The 24,963-nt window shown below is 45.4% G+C and overlaps 1 protein-coding gene across 2 annotated transcripts in view; it reads left to right on the forward strand.

Annotated features, from left to right (window-relative positions):
- Nucleotides 1–24,963, forward strand: part of SERPING1 (serpin family G member 1) — an 87,172-nt gene that overhangs the window by 19,282 nt on the left and 42,927 nt on the right. Inside the window, exons 2-3 of one of the 2 annotated variants that reach the window (XM_068255536.1) lie at nucleotides 9,923–10,177; nucleotides 19,960–20,488. In XM_068255536.1, coding sequence (XP_068111637.1) covers nucleotides 9,923–10,177; nucleotides 19,960–20,488 — 784 coding nt within the window. The remainder of the gene's footprint in view (nucleotides 1–9,922; nucleotides 10,178–19,959; nucleotides 20,489–24,963) is intronic. The other variant, XM_068255537.1, reaches the window with a different exon arrangement.

Consider the following 24,963-nt stretch of genomic DNA (forward strand, 5'->3'; position numbering starts at 1 on the left):
GGGGAAATACATAGGTAAAAGGGAGAGATGCCAGAAAATGGAGAGTCAGAGTGAGTGTGGGAGAGACAGGGTCAGATTGAAGCACTGGGAGGGGGTACATAAGGAGGGAGGGGGATGGAATATATGGAGCCAGAGACAAGCAGGACCATCACAGGGAATTCAGACACAGGATCGTTTCAGCCAGCCATGATTACAGTTTATGTAAACTGTGCATGTACCTTCTAAGGTGCTTCCCTGCTCCTGTCCCTATGGCTGCCTAGGACTAGGATGCAGAGGATTGCTGGCAAGATGGAGCACACAGCAAGACACAGCTGATCTCTCCTACTTCCTGCTCCCCGTGGTGCAGCTGTGTCCCTCAGGCAGCCCTGTGATGGCATCCGTGCATGTTATCACTGATGCCTGAAACTTTGAAACTCCCCGGGAATGAGAGGGGGCGGGCACACAATCAGCCATAGAGCAGGAAGCTCTCTGATGTTCTCTATGTGTGCCACATCCTTCCCCCTGGGCGGAGCAACGGCACTCTCTTGTGCTATGTGGATCAGCTCCGTTCCTGGCTGCCCTCCTATGATGCGGGGCGGGGTTTAGCTTCTCCATGCAGCCAGGCTGGTTGTCTCTTTCTCCCCCTTCGTTGCCGCTTGGTTAATTATGCGGCAAGAAGAAGAAGAGCAGCCAGCAGATGATACCGCTGAGCTACCGCGGTTTAAAGGGGCCATGCCAAGGGAGCATAAATGACAGAAAAGTGCGCCTTTGAACTGGATGGCGCTCTAGGCAGATCGCTGTAGTGCCAGTGCCCAAAGGCGGCCCTGGTAACGCTGAGGGGTCATATTTTCTGACCAGCCAGCACAACAAGGCTGAGAGTTGAAGTATGGAAGAGGCTACACAGGCTGCCCAGAGCAACTGCAGCTCTGGGCTTCTGATAAGACGTAATGACAGTGTAGTGCGATGTTGCGCTGCTCTTGCGATAGCAAACATTCAGATAGATACAAGACAGACTGGAAGGAGGTAGCCAATAGCAACCACAGCAATGGCTGCCTGCAAGGACAGGACTAGAAGGACAGAGGCTGACAGAATGAATGCTTGCTAAACTAATCACTATCTCAGTGACAGCAAGCATTCACACAGACAAGAGTGAGGTAGCCAATAGCAACCACAGCAATGGCTACCTCGCAAGGACAGGACTAGGAGGACAGAGGCTGACAGAATGAATGCTTGCTGATCTAGTCTTCGACTTCAGGAAGGCTGCTCCCACCCCACCCCCAATTTACATTGGCGGCAATGAGGTAACCAGAGTGCCCTGCGCCCGGCTTCTAGGTACTACCATCTCCAATGGCCTCAACTGGAAGCCCAACATCACTGTCACCCAACGTAAAGCCCAACAGAGACTCTTCTTCCTCCGCCAGCTGAGAAAATTCAGCATGACTCAAGAAATCCTAACCAACTTTTACTCCGCCACCATTGAGTCGATTCTCTGCTCTTCCATCTTGGTGTGGTATGCTGGCGCCACTGTCAAAGATAGGGACAAACTACAGAGGGTCATCAGGGCAGCAGAGAGGATCATCGGGTGCCCCCTCCCCTCACTTGCCCTACTACACAGCAAAAGACTAAAAACCAGGGCACTGAGGATTGCAAATGACCCCTCACACCCTGGCCACCGCTACTTCAGCATTCTGCCCTTGGGACGGAGGCTACGAGCCATCTCCACTAAGACCACTAGACACAGGAACTAGTTCTTCCCCTCGGCAGTCAACCTCCTAAACTCCCTCCACATTCTACCATCAAAGTAAGCTTCAACGAGCGGCGAGGCCGGCGGCGTTAAAGCCGAACAGTCGACCAGCCCACAAGACTAACTATCGACATATCAGGGTCACACTGGGATTGTGATGTTTTCTTTTTTGTTTTGTTTTACAATGTAGTGTTAATCTGATATCTGTTGTACCTCTTTATATGTACTCTTTCTTTCTCTTTTCCTTCTTCCTCTTTCTATGCACTCTTCCTGAGCCATTGTATTGTGCCACAAACAATTCCGGGCATGTCCCCTCATGCTTGGCGAAATAAATGATTCTGATTCTGAATAAATGATTCTGATTCTTAGTCACTATCTAAGTGACAGCAAGCATTCACAAAGACAAGAGTGAGGTAGCCAATAGCAACCACAGCAATGGCTACCTCGCAAGGACAGGACAGAATAGTCAGGAAATAGCAGAATCAAAAGGCAGGTGTGAGAAAACGCGGAAAAGCCGCCGCGAGTATTCAGATTAAGGCGGCTGATTCCGCGTTCAACATGGCAGCTTGCGCGCATGGGCCTGCATCCACTAGCCTGACGGAGCGCGGAGAAACCGCCGCATGCCCAGTGAACAAGGCGGCGGATTCCGCGTCCGATGCGGCGGTCCACACAGGTTCAGAAGGACGCGCGCGCGCGCTGAGAGGCAGAGCCTTTATGGCAGTCAGAAGGGTGTCGGCTGATCTAGCCGATCAGCTGACAATTCTATCAGGTTTCATTGGTCCAGCACTTAGGGGAGGCGCTGGAGAGCGCTGGTGTATATATACTGGGTGCTGGTCATTTCTCTGGTGTCTGGCGTTGAGATCACTACGTGGTAGCACTCAGACCTTGTCAGTATCTGTGATATTATCTGTGTTATTATCTAGACCAGTTCCTGGGTGTTGATGATCAAGGACCTCACACCTCAGTCTACGGAAAACTGTATATTATCTGTGTTATTATTTAGACCAGTTTCCAGGGTGTTGATGATCAAGGAGCTCACACCCCAGACTAGGCATTGTTGATTATTTGTTATGACCTTCTGCTTTCCTGACTACTCTTCTGATCTCTGATTAGGTACTTCGCTATATCTGATACTCTGTTGTCGAACTCTGCTTGTCTTAGGATTCCGCTTCTGTCTCCTGTCTCTGTCCCTGATCTGTCTGTCTGTTGCCGACCCGGCTTGCCCGACCTCGAGAGCTATCTCCTCAGTCAAGAGATAGCTCACAGACCTGGGGGTGACACCCTTCCTTGTTGTCACTCACACTCTGTCCTTCCTACTCCTAGCCTGACCCCTCCCTCGGGAGAGTCTCAGGCTTGCGGAAGGAACGTGTTACTGTGCAGTACTCCTTACTGCTGGGCACTTGCTCCTCAGGTGCAGTCCTCAAAGTATTTCTGTTGCACCAAACACTCTTATTACCCAGGTGTCCAGAGGTTAGAGATATATCTAATTATCGGTGATACTGCAGATCATCAATAATCGGGTATATATCTGTATTCTCGGTGATATTGCAGATCACCGGTAATCAGACCCTCTCTGTGTTACACCGATCGTTACAGAACGCCAGAGCGAAAAATGCAAATGGACGCACACACCAACTGTCTGGGCGCACTTACCACTTCGGTGGATACCTTCAACCAAGTGCTGGGTAATCACCGGGCATTAATTGACGCTTTGTCCGGGTCTTTACAAACCCTCCAGACGGCTGTGGATAAAGTGCGATCTCCTCCTAGCACAGACATACGCATGCCTGTACCTGAAAAATGTTCTGGTCACAGATCTGATTTCCGAAATTTTAGGAGTAGAGTGTTATCATACTTTGAGTTGAGACCTAGATCTTCAGGAACTATGGCCCAAAGGGTCACATTTATTTAGACTTTGTTATCAGGCGATTCTCAGACCTGGGCGTACAGTCTACCCGCTGGAGACTTAGCCCTAACCTCTGTAGATTAATTTTTTTAAGCCATGGCAATAATTTACGACGATCCAGACATTGCCTCGACTTCTGAGCGGAAGCTCAAGTTGTTACGTCAAGGCAAGAGTCTGGTCGAGGAGTATGCTGCTGAATTCAGAAGGTGGTCAGTATCAGCCAGGTGGGGCACCTTTGCCCTGTTAGATTGTTTCTTATCAGGATTGTCAGATGAGGTCTCTGATCTTATGTTAAGTCAGCCTGAACCTAAGACCATTGATGAGGCCATTTCATCGGCCATCAGGATCGATCGTAGGCTACGCTATCAGAGACAGACCCGGGGTAGAAACCATGTAAGGAGGGTGTCCTACACTGCGCCTCCTGTGACTCCACCTCCTCCCGTTTCACCTCCACCCGAACCAATGCAGATTGGTCGGTCAAAGTTGTCTCAAGTGGAGCGGAGACGCAGGATTTCAGAGCAGTTACGTCTTTATTGTGCAGAGGGGAGTCATAGAGTACAGAATTGCCCTAAGAAATCGGGAAACGCTACTGTCTAGGAGTAGTTGGGGGTAATACCCTAGGCGTACAACTTTTACCCCTAGATGATAAAAGGTTGCTTCTTCCTTGTACGATTACATGGGAAGATAAATCTGAAGTCACTGAGGCCTTCGTTGATTCGGGCTCAGCGGCTAATTTTATGGATTACGAATTTGCTAAGAAATTGGGTATTCCGCTCACCCCGGTAACACCACCTATCCAGTTTGCGGCAGTGGATGATTCCCCCCTGCAACGTAACCGCCCTCTGTCTCAGACACCAGAGGTGGGAGTCACTATAGGGGTGCTGCATAGGGAGAAGTTGTTTTTTTTTGTGTTACACATGACAACCTCCACTATCATCCTTGGCATGCCTTGGTTACACCTTCACTCCCCTCAGATTAATTGGGCCACTGGTCAGATAACAAGCTGGTCAGCCCATTGCTTTCATCATTGTTTAGTGAGGGTAACCTTGGGTCAGACCAGGATTCATGTGGAGGGAGTACCGGAACAATATTCTGAATTTTCAGATGTGTTTTGTCCCAAAGCTGCAGAGAAACTACCTCCACATCGCCCTTTCGATTGCCCCATCGATCTCCGATCTGGTTGTATGCCCCCTAGAGTTCGTCTCTACAATTTGTCTGGGCCAGAAAAAGTGGCCATGCGAGAGTACATCCGTGAAAACTTAGCTAAGGGTTTCATTCGCCCTTCCCGGTCACCTGCTGGAGCAGGTTTCTTTTTTGTAAAGAAAAAAGACGGAGGCCTTCGGCCATGCATTGATTACCAGGGCCTGAATAAAATCACAGTAAAAAATCGCTATCCATTGCCTTTGATAGACGATTTATTCACTCAGGTCACCAATGCTAAGATTTTCTCGAAATTGTATTTGCGGGGTGCATACAACCTGGTGCGGATCAGAGAGGGCGATGAGTGGAAGACGGCCTTTAACACACCCGATGGGCATTACGAGTACCTGGTGATGCCCTTCGGGTTGTGTAACGCCCCGGCCGTCTTTCAGGAACTCATTAATGAAGTATTCAGGGAGGTGTTGGGTAAATTTGTTCTGGTATATCTGGATGATATACTAATCTTCTCAGATAACCTATCTGAGCACAGGGCTCATGTCAAATTTGTGCTGCACAAGTTAAGACAGAACATGCTTTATGCTAAATTGGAGAAATGCATTTTTGAGGTAACATCTGTCACTTTTCTGGGGTACATAATTTCCATCTCGGGCCTTTCTATGGATCCTGCTAAAGTCTCTGCTGTCCTGGAATGGCCTCAGCCAGTGGGACTAAAATCTCTCCAGAGATTTTTAGGATTCGCTAATTACTATAGAAGGTTCATAAAGGGGTACTCCACAGTCATAGCACCCCTCACCAGTCTTACAAAGAAAGGGGCAGATACAAACCACTGGTCACCCGAAGCTCTGGCTGCTTTCTCCACTTTGAAAGAATTGTTTTGCTCTGCACCCATTTTGAGACACGTCGACACCTCCTATCCCTTTATTGTGGAGGTGGACGCCTCAGAGGTCGGGGTAGGGGCTGTGCTGTCTCAGCGTTCTGGGTTGCAGGGAAGATTACACCCGTGTGCCTATTTCTCTCGTAGGTTTTCACCAGCAGAGAAAAACTACGATATAGGCAACTGGGAGCTCCTAGCCATTAAATTGGCCTTCGAAGAATGGCGTCATTGGCTAGAAGGAGCAGAACATACGATTACCGTTTACACTGATCCCAAAAATTTGGAATACATTGAGGGGGCTAAGAGATTGAGTCCCCGTCAGGCTCGGTGGTCACTGTTTTTCTCGAGATTCAGATTTGTAATTACGTACACTCCGGGTAGTAAAAACATTAAAGCGGATGCTTTGTCCAGATGCTTTGAGCCAGAGACAGCACAGCCCTCAGACCCAGAGACTATTATCCCACAGAGAGTAGTGTTGGCAGCCACAGAGACCTGGAAAAACTCGATGGAGACTTTAAGTCCCTTCCAGCAGGATGTCCCTGAAGGAAAGCCTGAAGGGATGATGTTTGTACCACTGCCATTTCGTCTCCAGATATTGCAGATGTTCCACTCCCACAAAAATGCTGGACATCCTGGGGCCACCAGAACACAGGACCTTGTTGCTAGGTGTGCTTGGTGGCCTTCATTGGCAACTCACTGCAAGGAGTATGTTAGAGAGTGTGCAGTATGTGCAAAAAGCAAACCATCCCGTCTGGCACCTGTGGGAACGTTGCAGCCTTTGCTTACCCCGAGTGAACCATGGACCCATTTGTCCATGGATTTTGTGGGTGAGCTTCCGAGGTCTGAGGGCATGTCGGTCATTTGGGTGGTAGTCGACCGTTTCAGTAAAATGGCCCATTTTGTGCCCCTGAAAGGACTCCCCTCGGCCCAGGAGTTGGCCGATCTTTTCATCATCCACATTTTCCGGCTACATGGCATTCCGGAAAACGTTGTGTCAGATCGGGGAGTCCAATTTGTTTCTACATTTTGGAGGGCATTTTGTCATCAAATGGGCATGGAACTGTCATTTTCGTCGGGCTACCACCCACAGACCAATGGTCAGACTGAGAGAATTAATCAGTCATTGGAACAGTTTCTAAGGTGTTATGTTGCGGATGCGCAAAATGATTGGGTCAAGTTCTTGCCGTTTGCAGAATTTGTGCACAATAATTTGAAAAGCTCTTCCTCTCTGTTTTCTCTGTTTCAGGTGGTAACTGGAAAGTTGCCTAAGTTCTCCCCACTGCCAGTAGCTTCCACTCCGTTTCCAGCTTTGGAGGCTTGGCAAAAGTCTTTCAAGAACATTTGGGGGATCGTGAAAAATAATTTGGAGAAGGCTTTTCAAAGTCAGAAAGGTCAAGCTGACAAGAAACGCTCCTTAGAGTGGAAGTTCCGGCCAGGAGACTTGGTCTGGGTGTCCACACGTCATTTGACCCTGAAACAGCCCTCGCCTAAGTTAGGACCCAGATTTGTGGGCCCTTTTCCAGTGACCAGGAAGATCAACAATGTTACTTATGCCATTGATCTCCCTGCCAGCATGCGTGGTGTAAGATCCTTTCATGTGTCCCTGCTTAAGCCAGCAGTTCATGTAGGTTCCACTCCTCCTCCTCCTGTGATGGTAGATGACCAACCTGAGTACGAAGTAGAAAAGATTTTAGACTCACGTGTTGTACAGAACTCAGTGCAGTATCTAGTTCACTGGAAAGGGTATGGTATTGAGGAGAGAACATGGGTACCTGAGTGTCGCATGCATGCGGATAAATTAAGGAGGGAGTTCCACGCTTTATATCCTGAGAAACCGGGTAGGAGCTGTCCGGAGTCCACTCCTCGGGGGTGGGGTTACTGTGAGAATTCAGAGTAAGGCGGCTGATTCCGCGTTCAACATGGCAGCTTGCGCGCATGGGCCTGCATCCACTAGCCTGACGGAGCGCGGAGAAACCGCCGCATGCCCAGTGAACAAGGAGGCGGATTCTGCGTCCGACGCAGCGGTTTGCACGCGTGGGCTTACCACTAGCAGTATGGCTGAACGCGGGGAAACCGCCGCATGCTCTGAAAGCGGTGCGGCTGGCCCCGCGTTCAAACCAACAGATGCATTACAACACATGTCTGGTTTGGCTGGGACTGATAGTCCACACAGGTTCAGAGGGGCAGAGCCTTTATGGCAGTCAGAAGGGTGTCAGCTGATCTAGCCGATCAGCTGACAATTCTGTCAGGTTTCATTGGTCCAGCACTTAGGGGAGGCGCTGGAGAGCGCTGGTGTATATATACTGGGTGCTGGTCATTTCTCTGGTGTCTGGCGTTGCGATCACTACGTGGTAGCACTCAGACCTTGTCAGTATCTGTGAAATTATCTGTGTTATTATCTAGACCAGTTCCTGGGTGTTGATGATCAAGGACCTCACACCTCAGTCTAGGGAAAACTGTATATTATCTGTGTTATTATTTAGACCAGTTTCCAGGGTGTTGATGATCAAGGAGCTCACACCCCAGACTAGGCATTGTTGATTATTTGTTATGACCTTCTGCTTTCCTGACTACTCTTCTGATCTCTGATTAGGTACTTCGCTATATTTGATACTCTGTTGCCGAACTCTGCTTGTCTTAGGATTCCGCTTCTGTCTCCTGTCTCTGTCCCTGATCTGTCTGTCTGTTGCCGACCCGGCTTGCCCGACCTCGAGAGCTATCTCCTCAGTCAAGAGATAGCTCACAGACCTGGGGGTGACACCCTTCCTTGTTGTCACTCACACTCTGTCCTTCCTACTCCTAGCCTGACCCCTCCCTCGGGAGAGTCTCAGGCTTGCGGAAGGAACGTGTTACTGTGCAGTACTCCTTACTGCTGGGCACCTGCTCCTCAGGTGCAGTCCTCAAAGTATTTCTGTTGCACCAAACACTCTTATTACCCAGGTGTCCAGAGGTTAGAGATATATCTGATTATCGGTGATACTGCAGATCATCAATAATCAGGTATATATCTGTATTCTCGGTGATACTGCAGATCACCGGTAATCAGACCCTCTCTGTGTTACACCGATCGTTACAGCAGGCAAATATAATACATAGACAAATATACAACAGATATGATTTCCTACCGTATTACAATTTACAGCTTTCAATGAAACTACAGACGTCTGACTAACATATGTAAATATCGGCGATATATAACATAAGCAAGGAACACTGGCTAGGATCAGGAGCAATACAGCGAACAAGACTAGGCAAAACAGAATCTCTATACTAGAAGGAGTAGTATATATGTCCCCGTGGGAAATATATAACGTAGCTCCACAGGATAACTGAACTAAGACAAGGAATATATTTTACAATATCAAGGGACCCAGTTACAGCCTAGACAGAGCTGAAACTATGACGGGTCAGGGTCTAGCAGGAGAAGCAGGCCTTTATGCTGGCATCAGCCAATGGATGCAAGTATGCAAATCTCCACACAGCTGAATGGTAATCACTCAATCCTGTGCTGGCCTGAATCCCATTTGCCAGCTGAAAGAACATCACAACAAATGCATGCAGTGCTATGCAAGAACATGCATGCAGGAAATCCAGGGCTATCTGGCTGCAGCTCAGCTGTAGTAAGCCATTGGTGGAATGATGACAGTATTCTAAGCTGTCCAGACCTGCAGAGCAATTGCAAATGACAAAGTGACTCACTGCGAATGCACAACCGAATGCAGACTGACAACCAGAACTGACCATTTGCGGCTCCACCTGCAATGGACAGAACACGTCACAGGAGGAATCCTAACAGGAGGAGAAAAAGAGAATTGCATATGGGCCATTATATCAAAGTGCAAAACCTGCCGAGACAATAACTGGCATTACATGGAAGTTTCAAAATTTTGAGTAAAAAAAATAAACAAACAAACAAAAAATGAACATCAATTTTATTACAGTTCCTTCATTGGTTGCCTAGCAGCTTCTTTGCCTGACAGTGTGACAGTGCAGTCTACCATTGCAGTCTACGGCAGTGTCCAGATTCCCTGCTTTTTGGTAAGGGCACCTGGAATACAGTTTTACATGTTTGTGTGCTGTAATCCCAATTCAAATATACAAACACATTTGTAAACATTTGGCTTTCTTCTTTTTCCCAACACAAATAAGCATGAAGCATCTGCTTATGAACATTTTCTACTTTGGAGAAAGACCTTTGTTGTCTTAATTTTTTTATACCTTACACTTGTATGTATTTGCTTATTTTTTTATTTCCTAGGAACATCTGTCCAAGTCAAACTATACTTCCATAAAGTCTGCAAACTGTGATGCTACAGATTTTTCAACAGAATGTACAGAAAATGAAGTTGGAAAGCCATTACAAAGTACAGTTCAGCCTGAAAAACAACATACTGAGTCTCCAACAACCATACATACACTGAATGGACAGCAAAAAATACCAGAGGAAAACCCAACACAATCAAAACTTTCCAGAAAAAATGAAAAAAATGAAGTTCCAAAAGTAGGCGAAGAGGTAACATACAGAGGAGGAGATAACAAAAAAAAGTTATTCAAATTAGAAGCCTTTTGCATTAAAAAAAAATAGGTACTGTTTACCTTGCTGGTTTAGACAGAGAATATAATTCTTGTATTTATTGATCTAATTAAAGGTGGCTACACACCTTATAATTTTTTAAATATATCTGTTCAATTTAAGAATTGCAATCAATTTTTCTGACTGATTGTAACATTTCAAAAACCTGACCAATGTACCACACACCTATGTTCAATTTTTCCCCAATTATGATAAAAATGATTGGAAACTCTGAGAAAATTGCTTGGGTGTGTATATTAACCACTTGCCGACCGCCCACTGCACAGAGGCGGCTGGCAAGTGGATCCCGCAAGGACCGCCGCATGTACAATTGGCGGCGGTCCTTGTACGGGCATGGGCGGAGCGATCGCGTCATTCGTGACGCGATCAGCCACCGGCGACTGGCTCTGCCCCCCTCGCGCTGTAACCCGCCGGCCGTTCGGAAGCGCCGGCGGGTTACTAGCACCTGGATCGCCCCATAAAAAGTGTATAATACACTTTGTAATGTATACAAAGTGTATTAAACAGGCTGCCTCCTGCCCTGGTGGTCCCAGTGTCCGAGGGACCACCAGGGCAGGCTGCAGCCACCCTAGTCTGCACCCAAGCACACTGATTTCCCCCCCCCTGCCCCCTGATCGCCCACAGCACCCCTCAGACCCCCCCCCCTGCCCACCCCCCAGACCACTGTTTGCACCCAATCACCCCCCTAATCACCCATCAATCACTCCCTGTCACTATCTGTAAACGCTATTTTTTTATGCCCTAAACTGCCCCCTGCTCCCTCCTGATCACCCCCCACCCCTCAGATTCTCCCCAGACCCCCCCCCCAGACCTCCCCCCCCCCCCGTGTACTGTATGCAGCTATCACCCTGATCACCTGTCAATCATTTGTCAATCACCTGTCAATCACCCATCAATCACCCCCTGTCACTGCCACCCATCAATCAGCCCCTAACCTGCCCCTTGCGGGCAATCTGATCACCCACCCACACCAATAGATCGCCCGCAGATCCGACGTCAGATCACCTCCCAAATGCAGTGTTTACATCTGTTCTCTACCCTAAACACCCACTAATTACCCATCAATCACCCATCAATCACCCCCTATCACCACCTGTCACTGTTACCCATCAGATCAGACCCTAATCTTCCCCTTGCGGGCACCCAATCACCCGCCTACACGCTCAGATTGCCCTCAGACCCCCCCTTATCAATTCTCCAGTGCATTATTTACATCTGTTCTTCCCTTCCCTGTAATAACCCACGGATCACCTGTCAATCACCCATCAATCACCCCCTGTCACTGCCACCCATCAATCAGCCCCTAACCTGCCCCTTGCGGGCAATCTAATCATCCACCCACACCAATAGATCGCCCGCAGATCCGACGTCAGATCACCTCCCAAGTGCATTGTTTACATCTGTTCTCTACCCTAAACACCCACTAATTACCCATCAATCACCCCCTGTCACTGCTACCCACCAGATTAGACCCCTTTCTGCCCCTAGGGCACTCAATTACCCGCCCACACCCTCAGAATGCCCTCAGACCCCAGCCCTGATCACCTCGCCAGTGCATTGCTTGCATCTATTCCCCCCTCTAATCACACCTTGAGACACCCATCAATCACCTCCTGTCACCCCCTAGCACACCTACCCATCAGATCAGGCCCTAATTTGCCCCGTGTGGGCTCCTGATCACTCGGCCAAACCCTCAGATCCCCCTCAGACCCCCTTCCGATCACCTCCCCAGTGCATTGATTGCATCTATTTTCCCCTCTAAGCACCCCCTGAGACACCCATCAATCACCTCCTGTCACCCCCCTAGCACTCCTATCCATCAGATCAGGCCCAATACAACCTGTCATCTAAAAGGCCACCCTGCTTATGACCGGTACCACAAAATTCGCCCCCTCATAGACCACCTGTCATCAAAATTTGCAGATGCTTATACCCCTGAACAGTCATTTTAAAACATTTGGTTTCCAGACTACTCACGGTTTTGGGCCTGTAAAATGCTAGGGCGGTATAGGAACCCCACAAGTGACCCCATTTTAGAAAAAAGACACCCCAAGGTATTCTGTTAGGTGTATGACGAGTTCATAGAAGATTTTATTTTTTGTCAAAAGTTAGCGGAAATTGATTTTTAATGTTTTTTTTCACAAAGTGTCATTTTTCACTAACTTGTGACAAAAAATAAAATCTTCTATGAACTCACCATACACCTAACGGAATACCTTGGGGTGTCTTCTTTCTAAAATGCGTTCACTTGTGGGGTTCCTATACTGCCCTGGCATTTTAGGGGCCCTAAACCGTGAGGAGTAGTCTAGTAAACAAATGCCTCAAAATGACCTGTGAATAGGACGTTGGGCCCCTTAGCGCACCTAGGCTGCAAAAAAGTGCCACACATGTGGTATCGCCGTACTCAGGAGAAGTAGTATAATGTGTTTTGGGGTGTATTTTTACACATACCCATGCTGAGTGGGAGAAATATCTCTGTAAATGGACAATTGTGTGTAAAAAAAATCAAACAGTTGTCATTTACAGAGATATTTCTCCCACCCAGCATGGGTATGTGTAAAAATACACCCCAAAACACATTATACTACTTCTCCTGAGTACGGCGGTACCACATGTGTGGCACTTTTTTACACCCTAAGGGCTCGATTCAGTAAACCGTGCTAAGTGTTAGCATGCCTGTGAAAAGCCCTATATCATGCCTAAAGTTAGTTTAGGCATGATAAATTCACATCTAAAGACTTTAGGCATGATAACTAGGGTGCTAACAGGGTTAGCACCCTTTACTAAATTCACATCGCGCGCACAGTCCCGCACGCAAAACTTTGCGTGCGCACCGCGAAAACAGCGCACCCGATGCGCCTATAAGGTCGCATTGGGTGCGACCTTAACCACTTTACCCCCGCGCGTACGGATTTCTCCGCCCCTTTTTCCATCCTTTCACCCCCAGGGACGGAGAAATCCGTACTCTGCGCACTCCCGCCGCTGTCCGCGCTCCCGCTCGTAAACACGCCGCCCGCCGCTAGTAAACACGCTGCCGCCCGCTCGCCCAGAGATCAACGAACGGGAAAATCCATTCCCGTTCGTTGATCTAAGCCCTGCAATGATCTGCTGCCGCTCGGCTGAGCAGCGCGATCATTGTGAAAAAATAACAAAGTCCCAGCCTCTTTCTACTTCCTGCAAGCGTCCGGAAGGACGCTTGCAGGTCGCATGAAACAAATTGGTAATGTTGCCATCTTGTGGCCAAATAGTAAAACTACACCCTAACCATTTTTTACACACAAATAAACTTGTTTTACACAAAAAATTAACTCCTTACCTCCCACACTCCCCAATTTTTTTTTTTTGTAATTAAAAAAAAAATAAAAAATTTAAAATTTAAAAAAAATACATAAATAGTTACCTTAGGGACTGAACTTTTTAAATATTTATGTCAAGAAGGTATAACACTGTTACTTTATAAACTATGGGCTTGTAATTAGGGATGGACGCAAAACTGAAAAAAATGCACCTTTATTTCCAACTAAAATATTGGCGGCAAACATTGTGATAGGGACATAATTTAAACGGTTTTATAACCGGGATAAATAGGCATATACATTTAATGGGTTTTAATTACAGTAGCATGCATTATTTAAAAACTATAAAGGCCGAAAACTGAAAAATAATAAATTTTTTCCCACATTTTTTCCTATTTTACCATTAAAACACATTTAGAATAAAATTATTCTTGGCATAATGTCCCACCTAAAGAAAGCCTAATTGGTGGCGAAAAAAACAAGATATAGTTCATTTCATTGCGATAAGTAATGATAAAATTATAGACGAATGAATGGAAGGAGCGCTGAAAGGTGAAAATTGCTCTGGTGGTCAGGGGGTAAAACCCCTCAGTTGGGAAGTGGTTAATGTCGCACCATGTGACGTTTAAGTCGCACGCAATGCGACCAAACTTTAGGCGCATCAACGCACCGTTTTCGTCGCACCGCGATGCGACATTTCGCGCACACCGCGCTGTGGGCACGCAAAGTTTTCAGTGTGGGACTTTGCGCGCGATGTAAATTTAGTAAACAGTGCTGACCCAGTTAGCACCCTAGTTATCACACCCAAAGTCTTTAGGCGTGCTAACTGGGTTAGCACCGTTTACTGAATCAAGCCCTAAGTGCACTGAGGGGCCCAAAGTCCAATGAGTACCTTTAGGATTTCACAGGTCATTTTGCGATATTTGGTTTCAAGACTACTCCTCACGGTTTAGGGCCCCTAAAACGCCAGGGCAGTATAGGAACCCCACAAATGACCTCATTCTAGAAAGAAGACACCCAAAGGTATTCCGTTAGGAGTATGGTGAGTTCATAGAAAATGACACTTTGTGAAAAAAAAACAATTAAAATCAATTTCCGCTAACTTGTGACAAAAAATAAAATCTTCTATGAACTCACCATACTCCTAATGGAATACCTTGGGGTGTCTTCTTTCTAAAATAGGGTCATTAGTGGGGTTCCTATACTGCCCTGGTATTTTAGGGGCCCTAAACAGTGAGGAGTAGTCTTGAAACAAAAATGACCTGTGAAATCCTAAAGGTACTCATTGGACTTTGGGCCCCTTACAGTTAGGGTGCAAAAAAGTGCCACACATGTGGTATCGCCGTACTCAGGAGAAGTAGTATAATGTGTTTGGGGGTGTATTTTTACACATACCCATGCTGAGTGGGAGAAATATCTCTGTAAATGGACAATTGGGTGTAAAAAAAAAATCAAACAATTGTCCATTTACAGAGATATTTCTCCCACCCAGCATGGGTATGTGTAAAAATACACCTCAAAACACATTATACTACTTCTCCTGAGTACGGCATTACCACATGTGTGGCACTTTTTTGCAGCCTAACTGCGCTAAGGGGCCCAAAGTCCAATGAGCACCTTTAGGCTTTACAGGGGTGCTTACAAATTAGCACCCCCCAAAATGCGAGGACAGTAAACACACCCCACAAATGACCCCATTTTGGAAAGTAGACACTTCAAGGTATTCAGAGAGGGGCATGGTGAGTCCGTGGCAGATTTCATTTTTTTTTTTTTGTCACAAGTTAGCAGAAATGGAAACTTTTTTTTTTTTTCTTGTCACAAACTGTCATTTTCCGCTACCTTGTGACAAAACATAATATCTTCTATGAACTCACTATGCCTCTGAGTGAATAATTTGGGATGTCTTCTTTCCAAAATGGGGTCATTTGGGGGGTATTTATACTATCCTGGAATTCTAGCCCCTCATGAAACATGACAGGTGCTCAGAAAAGTCAGAGATGCTTGAAAATGGGAAATTTCACTTTTTGCACCATAGTTTGTAAACGCTATAACTTTTACCCAAACCAATAAATATAGGCTGAATGGGTTTGTTTTTTGTTTTTTTTATCAAAAACATGTTTGTCCACATTTTTCGTGCTGCATGTATACAGAAATTTTACTTTATTTGAAAAATGTCAGCACAGAAAGTTAAAAAAAATCATTTTTTTGACAAATTCATGTCTTTTTTGATGAATATAATAAAAAGTAAAAATCGCAGCAGCAATCAAATAGTACCAAAAGAGAGCTTTATTAGTGACAAGAAAAGGAGCCAAAATTCATTTAGGTGGTAGGTTGTATGAGCGAGCAATAAACCGTGAAAGCTGCAGTGGTCTGAATGGAAAAAAGGGGCCTGGTCCTTAAAGAGAAACTCCAACCTAGAATTTAACTTTATCCCAATCAGTAGCTGATACCCCCTTTTACATGAGAAATATAATGATTTTCACAAACAGACCATCAGGGGGCGCTGTATGACTGATTTTGTGCTGAAACCCCTCCCACAAGACGCTCTGAGTACCGCGGTACTCTGGGCAAACTGCCACAATGTAACAATGTTCACAGACAGGAATTAGCTGTTTACAGCTGTCTCTAACAGCCAAAACAGCTACGAGCAGCTACATAACCTCAAAAAACAAAGCAAGCGCTCACCAACATGGGCTGCAACTGAATGACTCAACACCTCATATGCACTGCTTATATAGCTCAAATACACACTCAGCAATCAGACAGATACAAAACATATGCATAACTACATACTTACCATGCAAAACAGGATAGCACACTGGGTGCAGCTAGCCTGGTAGTTACAGAATTATGGAAATAAAATAAAGGTAGAAGGCTGCGCATCCCTGACCCAATACTGTACAATTGAATGGTTAATCGCTGTGGCGCACACCGCCCCCCCTGGACTGAAATGTACGCCCGCATCCAAACAATGCAATACTGGTCTATGGAGAAATAGTAGCTTCCATGATAGTTTTGCATGCAAAAATATAATATACTGGACATCTGCACCAACGTTGAGGTAAATCTCCAGAGCAGATGTCCTAACACTAACTAACCTAAGTTAAAAGCAAATGTTTTTGCCCTGGGAGCAGCTACGCTAAAATGTGTAACTTACATTCAATACAAACAGCAAAAAACAAAGCAAGCGCTTACCAACATGGGCTGCAACTGAATGACTCAACACCTCATATGCACCGCTTATATAGCTCAAATACACACTCAGCAATCAGACAGATACAAAACATATGCATAACTACATACTTACCATGCAAAACAGGATAGCACACTGGGTGCAGCTAGCCTGGTAGTTACAGAATTATGGAAATAAAATAAAGGTAGAAGGCTGCGCATCCCTGACCCAATACTGTACAATTGAATAGTTAATCGCTGTGGCGCACACCGCCCCCCCCTGGACTGAAATGTACGCCCGCATCCAAACAATGCAATACTGGTCTATGGAGCGTACATTTCAGTCCAGGGGGGCGGTGTGCGTGTGTACAGTATTGGGTCAGGGATGCGCAGCCTTCTACCTTTATTTTATTTCCATAATAGTCCAATAGGGAATAATCTGTGCACAAATAATTTACTGAAGCTAATACCTTCCTTTGTTATACCTGTTTGAGTACTAGTTGTATAATATTGTCCAGTTTCTGGAGCTCTGCACATCCATGCAGGTAGATCATGTGGGTACAGCCTCTGTATGAAAGCGCTGCCATGTCTCCCGCTGTATAAAAGTTATACATTGAGTTGCATATCATATCATATCAAATCCAGATTTGATCGCTAGGCAAAACATGACTTAGTACTGGGTGGAGAAACTCTTGTTGGCAAGCATATCGATAATCATGAGATGTGTCTTCTAGTTTGTTACCAGGTTTGCCCACCTTCCACGAGGGATTTTGGCCCACTCCTCTTTACAGAAACTCTGTAAATCCTTTAGGTTAGGCTCCACAGATTTTCTATAGGATTGAGGTCCAGAGACTGGCTTATCAAGAGGGGTTCAGGCATGGCCTGCCCCCACACCATCGCTAGCTGCCTCGCCGTTGCCTCACCTACCTGAGCCCCCCTCCGCCGCCTCCTCCTCTTGAGCCTCCCTCTCCAGTCAAGTACCAGACACGGCGAATATGGTGATAGCAAAGACAAAGAGGGCGGCGGGTGCACACCCTACCTGTGCCTGTTGTATGGACTCTAAAATCAAGAAGCGACAGGTGATGTCATCCATCACTTCCTGCATTTGGAGTCCAAGCAGGTAGCGTTTGCGCCCACCGCTCTCTTTGTCTTTGATATCGCCGGATTCACTGCATCTGGTACTTGAATGGAGAGGGAGGCTCAGGAAGGGTAGCACTGGGGGAGTCCGGGAGACCGGTCGCCGCTGATCTGAGGTCTGTAATGTCATCCAACCCTAATCTGCACCCTGCCCCTACCTGTTTCCAGTACCCTGCCACTGCCTGCACACAGCACTAGTCTGTACCCAGCCCCTGCCTTCACCCAGCCCTAGTCTGCACCCAGCACACTGCCCCTGCCTGCATCCAGCATCCTGCCCCTACTTGCACCCAGACCTAATCTTCACCCAGAAACATGCCCCTGCCTGCACCCAGCCCTAATCTGCACTCAGCACCCTGACCCTACCTTCACCCAGCACCCTGTCCTTACCTGCACCCAGCACACTGCCACTGCTTTCAAACAACCCTAGTCTGCACCCTAACCCTGCCTGTACCCATCAACCTGCCCTTGCCTCCACCCAGCCCTAATCTACACCCAGCTCCCTGCCCCTGCCTGGATCTAGCACCCTGCACCGGCCTGCACCCAGGCCCTGCCTTCACCACGCACCCTGCCCTAGTCTGCACCTAGCACCCTGCCTTAGTCTGCACTCAGCTACCCTGCCCCTGCCTGCACCCAGATACCCTGCCCACAGAAAGCACCCTCTCCCATTTGCAGACAGCTCACTGCCCCTGCCTGCACCCAGCAACCTACCCTAGTCTGCAGCTAGCACCCTGCCCACAGACAGCACCCTGCCCTAGTCTGCACCCAGCTACCCTGCGCCTGCCTGCACCCTGCCCCTGCCAGCACCCTTCTATTTTTACATGGGAAAGGCACAAATACAGTGTTTGCCATAGGCACCGTAATACCCAGAAATGCCTCTGTAGGCAACAAACTCCATTGTCCTTTGCAGGAGATTTCTGGTGCCTCTGATATGGGACAATTTTAGTTTTGAAGAAGTTACAAACGACCGAGCAAGCTCATGGTGAACCAGAACACCTAGGAGTGTGTAATGGGCAACATGCTGGATTATTGTGGCTCTGTACAATTAACAAGCTGACACATCATTGCATTCCAGTGGTTCTGGAGGTGTGGTTAGCTTGCAGGGACAGCAAAGGATGATTTGCATATTCAGTAGTGATGCATCATGGGAGACATCTCAGAGCTCACTCCAACCTGAATTATTGCAAATACCTTCTGTTTTAAGAAGGCAAACTTTTTTTTAGTTTTAAAGAAGGGGATACCTTTTGATTGGCTATATTTATTTTTTGCATTTGCCGTCGATGGATGCCTGGTCTTTTGGGTCAGTGTAGACTTTTGCAGTGATATCTTTGTCTCAAGGCTACAGAAGAAACAATAACAACAGAGACAATAACCGGCATTACATGGAAGTTTCAAATTTTTGAGTAAACAAAATAAAAAAACAAACAAAAAATGAACATCAATTGTATTACTGTACCTTCATTGGTTGTCCAGCATGAGCACTGCATTGCAGGCGATTTACGTGCAGCCGGCAATACCATAGGCCGTAAAAGGAATTACGGCTATAGCTGTGCTCAGTGAGTAATTTGGGTGCAATCAAGAGACGGAGCACAAATTACTACAGAAACACTGTAATTCTGCCACCAGCAAAAGCTGGAAGCCGAATTACATATTTCCCCCCACTAAACATGGTGGCCTGGAGGGGGGATTGTAATTAGTGCCGCCAGGATTGTGCAGAAGCAGGGTGAGCTGTTTAATGGCTTTACCCTGCGCCCAAATCTCCCGGCAGCCTTTTCATAGATACGCATCCATTAGCTTCTCTGCCTGACAGTACAATCTAACATTGCTATCTATGGCAGTGCCCAGATTTCCAGCTGGCCATGGCCACCCAAATTCCCTGCTTTAGGTAAGGGTACCTGGAATACAGTTTTACATGTTTTTGTCTTGCGGTCCCAATTCAGGTTTGCAAACAAATTTTTAAACATTTGGCTTTTTTCCAACACAAATTAGGCATGGAGAATTTGCTTATGAATATTTTCTGCGTTAGAGAAAGACTGTTATTGTCTTAATTTGTTTTCATACCTTACACTTGTATTTATTTGCTTATGTTTTATTTCATAGGAACATCTGTCCATGTCAAAGAATACTCCCATAAAGTCAGAAAACTGTGATCCTGCGGATTGCACAAAAAATGAAGTTGTTAAGCCATTACAAAGTACAGTTCAGCCTGAAAAACAACATACGGAGTCTCCAACAACCATACATACACTGAGCGGACAGCAAAAAATGACAGAGGAAAAACCACCACAATTCAAACCTTCTGAAAAAAATGAAGTTCCAAAAGTAGACGAACGCTCTGCAATCACAAATTGCACTTACAAACCAGAAATGACGTCCACTAAGCAGACAGCATCTCCTACAAAGGCCACTACTACACCTAAGGTGGAGACAACATCAGTTCCTTCATCTTGTACCCGGGTTTGGCCAAAATGCATGAAGGACCAGCTTGATACTACATTTAATGAAACTGTAGCAGATATGATGACTTTTACACTAAACCTGTTCCAAAAGATCTCTTCACGTGATTCTAGGCCAAATCTGGTGATTTCTCCAATTAGCGTTGCTCTCGTATTGTCACAGCTAATGCTAGGTAAGATACATGCGTAGCTTTTGTTTAAAAAAAATAATAACATTAATCAGCGGTTTCTTAAACTGACCCAGTATGCACTGCACTTCTATACTTTGGAATTTGCACTCTCTAAATCAGCGCATATAGCCCAGTTTTTCCTTCACATCCACAAATAGGCATCAACATCAAGCAGGAGACTTGGCTATTTTCAACTCCTGCACTATTTGAGTAACTGAAAGTAGAATGAAAAGTCCCATGTTTATAGACTGTAGTGGGATAATGGTGGAAGGGCTGGGCATTTGTGTTCTCAGATTTAAAGTGGAACTTCAGCCTAAACAAACAAACTGTCATTAAGTTACATTAGTTATGTTAATTAAAATAGATAGGTAATATAATCTCTTACCCACCCCGTTTTAAAAGAACATGCAAATGTTTGTGATTTCATGGGGGCAGCCATATTTTTGGATGAACGGAGGTGACAGGGAGCATGAGACACAGTTCCAACTTTCCTGTCTCCTGATCTCCCAGCTGCCGCACTAGGCTTCAAATCTCAAATTAAAAATTAAAAAAAACAAATGTGTGACAAAACAGCAGAAGGAGAACAACAACATCAAAACTCCCATCATGCTTTGCACAGCATCTGGGGAAAATGCCTGGGCAGTTTTCTTCTGTGCAGCTTAAAATGAGGCTTGGGTAAGAAAAACAAAGATCTGATGCTGTGAAACTCTAAAAGAAACACCAGGCCTTTTCAGTGCTGCTGAGTAGATTTTTAGTCTGGAGTTTCACTTTAATGCAAGCAGTTCAAAATAATATAATAATAATCTTTGACATTAATTCTGGTATAGTGTATAGGGATTGCTTATTTCTCAGCAAAAGTGAATTCTTACTGTAAGTCCTAAGGGGCAGCTTTCAGATCGTTAGAGCCAATTAATACCTACTAAAATACAGGTGAAACTCGAAAAAATTAGAATATTGTGCAAAAGTCAATTTATTTCAATAATCAATTTCAACTTAAAATGTGAAAATAGTATATGAAATAGACTCATCCAAAGTGAGATATTTCAAGCATTTATTTGTTATAATGTTGATGATTATAGCTTACAGCTTATAAAAACCCCAAAATCTAAATCTTAGACCACTAGAATATTGTGAAAATGTTCACTATTCTAGGCTCAAAGTATAAAGACTCCAATCAGCTAATTAAATCAAACATCTGAAAAGGGTTCTTACTGTATTTCCCCTAAAATAAGACCTCCCAGAAAATAAGCCCTATCTTATAATTCAAGCAAGCTTGAAATATAAGCCCTCCCCCCAAAATAAGCCCTAGCTAAATGAGAAGCTATGTGTATGGGTAGGTGTGTCACAATCAATGTACGCTGGTAACACATCAGCGCTCTCATGCACATTGATTATGACAGAGGGGAGTGCGGTCACAGAGCCTGTGCGGAGATGGGTCAGAGTGCTGACCAGCTATGATACCAGAGCCATTATATGCAAATAGAGGGGGGCGCAGACACAAGGGAGGTATGGTAAGAGACTACAGCCCTCCCCACACCCTAATATAGAGTCTACCCTCCCCTTAAGAATGTATGTACTTAAAAACAAGATTTAATTACAGCTATTGCCAATGAACTTTTTATATTATGTATAGAAGGAGGTCATTTTCAATCATGGGGGAATCATACTGCAATCTAGAATAGAATGGCACACTGGCATCTTCCTTTGCATCTTATTTTAAATAAGCCAGATTTAAAATAAATCAGAGCACCTCACAAGGAATGATGGGCGTCTACCCATAGCGGACAATACACTACTTTGTTGCCTAATCAGCACCAGGTCACGGTCCAGGTATTGCCACACAGGAGACAGAGAGAACAACAAAGTCTACTGTGAAAGGTATGGAGAAGCATAGTCGACAACAGGCCAAAGGCAGGTGCAGTCGGAAACAGGCCAAGGGTCAAGTCAGGTAGCAGACTAGCATAGTATGAAACAGGACAAAGGTCAAGGCAGGTGGCAGACAACTGGAGGACAGGAATAAGCAGGATTGGCAATGGGAAAGTAGATCAACTGAAGTCACAAACTAGCTGGGGTCAGGAATGAGAGATCAATACTGGTAAACTGGCTCTAGAAAAAACTGTATCTAAGCTGCTGAAAGTAGCAGCACTTTAGCTCAGTAAAGCGCTGCCTGTACAATTTTCTGAGCGTTTTTGCTCAATGGAAGGTATAGGGAAATTGCAAAGCGCTTGAAAAAGCGCTTTGTGTAGCGATTTCCCCAGCGCTTTCATGAATAAGTACATTGTATTTATCCATTACCGGATGAAAGAGCTCACTTCCTGACTGTCAGGAAGTGAAAAAACGAATCGCTCTGCAAAAGCGCTTAGAAAACAGATTTCTCAGCGCAAAGATCAGGGAAAAGCGGAGGAAAAAAACTCTTCATGACTCTTCATAAATCGCTCAGCGCTTGTGATAGCGCTGGCTATTTATAATGTGAACAAAGCCTCACTGCATGCAAAGACTCCCTCACACTGCATAAAAGAAAGAATGCGGAAGTGCCCGCAGATTCTGGGGACAGTTACCATAACGGCTACAATGTAAGTTCATAATTTGCTCTGTATGTCAACATCTTCTTTTAAATACACTTACTTTGTACAGACATTCAGCATCTTGAAAATATTTTAAAATTCAGTGAAATCAAAAGGCTTTTCTCTTAAAGGAGTCATCAGGGGAAAACAGGTAAAATAAGTGGTACTTACCGGGGGCTTCCTCCAGCTCCAAGCCCCCAGGACGTCCCTCGCCGCAGCTCTGCCCGCAGCCGTTCGCCGCAGGTCCGTCCCGGTCCCCGGCAATGACGTCAGAGCGACCCGGAGGTCGCTCTGTACTGCGCCTGCGCGAGCTGCACTGTCAATCATCGCCTCCAGGTCGCTCTGATGTCATCGCCGGGGACTGGGACGGACCTGCGGTGAACGGCTGCAGGCAGAGCTGCGGCAAGGGACATCCTGGGAGCTTGGAGCTGGAGGAAGCCCCCGGTAAGTATCACTTATTTTACCTGTTTTCCCCTGATGACTCCTTTAAAGGACAAATAAAGTGAGAGGGATATGGAGGTTGCCATATTTATTTCCCTGTAAACAATGCACATTTCTTGGCTGCCTTCCTGCTGATCCTCTGCCTCTAATACTTATAGCCATAGACCCTGAACTAGCGTGCATATCTCAGATGTTTCTGACAAAAATTTGACAAGATTGGCCACATGCTTGTTTCAGGCGTGTGACTCAGAAATTACTGCAGCCAATGAAATGCGCAGGACTTTCAGGTAACTGATGATTTAGGATGACTCCTGGTAGTTGAGCTTCCAACCGCCAAGATTCTGTAATAAGAGAGACTAGGAGCCCAATGGTGCAGTATAGTTAGGTATATGGATAGGAACAGAGTAATAAAATATACTCACAAAGACGGGTTGCACTCCTGAAACCACAGACAGAGCCTACATGAAATTAACAGTTCCCGTTCGGAATCCCAGATCCGCTAAGCAGGTACTGGCTGGCCGCTCTCCTTGGTTAATTGAAACACGTGGTGTCCAATACTTTACCCCGAGAGGTTGAACTATTGCTAAAAGGAACTGTAGGAGGCGCCCAAAGATATTCTATTCTCTAAATCATAACATATAGGAGTAGATTTGGTCTTACCTCTATAAAAGAACAAACCAATTGGGTAGATACATTTTAATGATGCACAAAAGACAACGCGTTTCACGGTTACTGGTCCGCTTCCTCAGGTCAATAACAAGTGCCTCAGTCTGCAGCAGTCACGGGTGTGGACGCCTCTTATTTCTTAAACTTTGTCTATTGTGCATCATTAAACTTTATCTACCCAATTGGTTTGTTCTTTTATGGAGGTAAGACCAAATCTACTCCTATATTTTATGATTTAGAGAATAGAATATCTTTGGGTGCCTCCTACGGTTCCTTTTTAGAGGCAAATGGTATTGTCTGAAAGGAAATAATCATGGAAGTCTATTATATTTCAAATTAACTGTTTGCCTCCCACACCTTAAAAAAAATGTTTTACTAAAAAAAAACAACAACATTGCAATTAAAAAAAAAACAAAAAATACGTAAATAGTTACCTGATGGACTGAACTTTTTAATATGCATGTCAAGAGGGTATATTACTATTATTTTTTACATTATAAGCTTGTAAATAGTGAAGGACGCAAAACCGAATAAAATAAAATATTGGCGCCAAACATTGTGATAGGGACATAATGTAAATGGTGTAATAACCGGGAACAAATGGGCAAGTAATATATGTAGATTTTAATTATGGTAGCATGTATTATTTTAAAGCTATAATGGCCAAAAAACAATAATGATTTTTTTCATTTATTTCTTAATATTCCCTTAAAATGCATTTAGAAAAAAATAATTCTTAGCAAAATGTACCACCCAAAGAAAGCCTAATTAGTGGTGGAAAAAACAAGATAAAGATCAATTAGTTGT

Source organism: Hyperolius riggenbachi, chromosome 10, assembly GCF_040937935.1.
Source record: "Hyperolius riggenbachi isolate aHypRig1 chromosome 10, aHypRig1.pri, whole genome shotgun sequence".
Lineage (NCBI taxonomy): Eukaryota > Metazoa > Chordata > Amphibia > Anura > Hyperoliidae > Hyperolius > Hyperolius riggenbachi.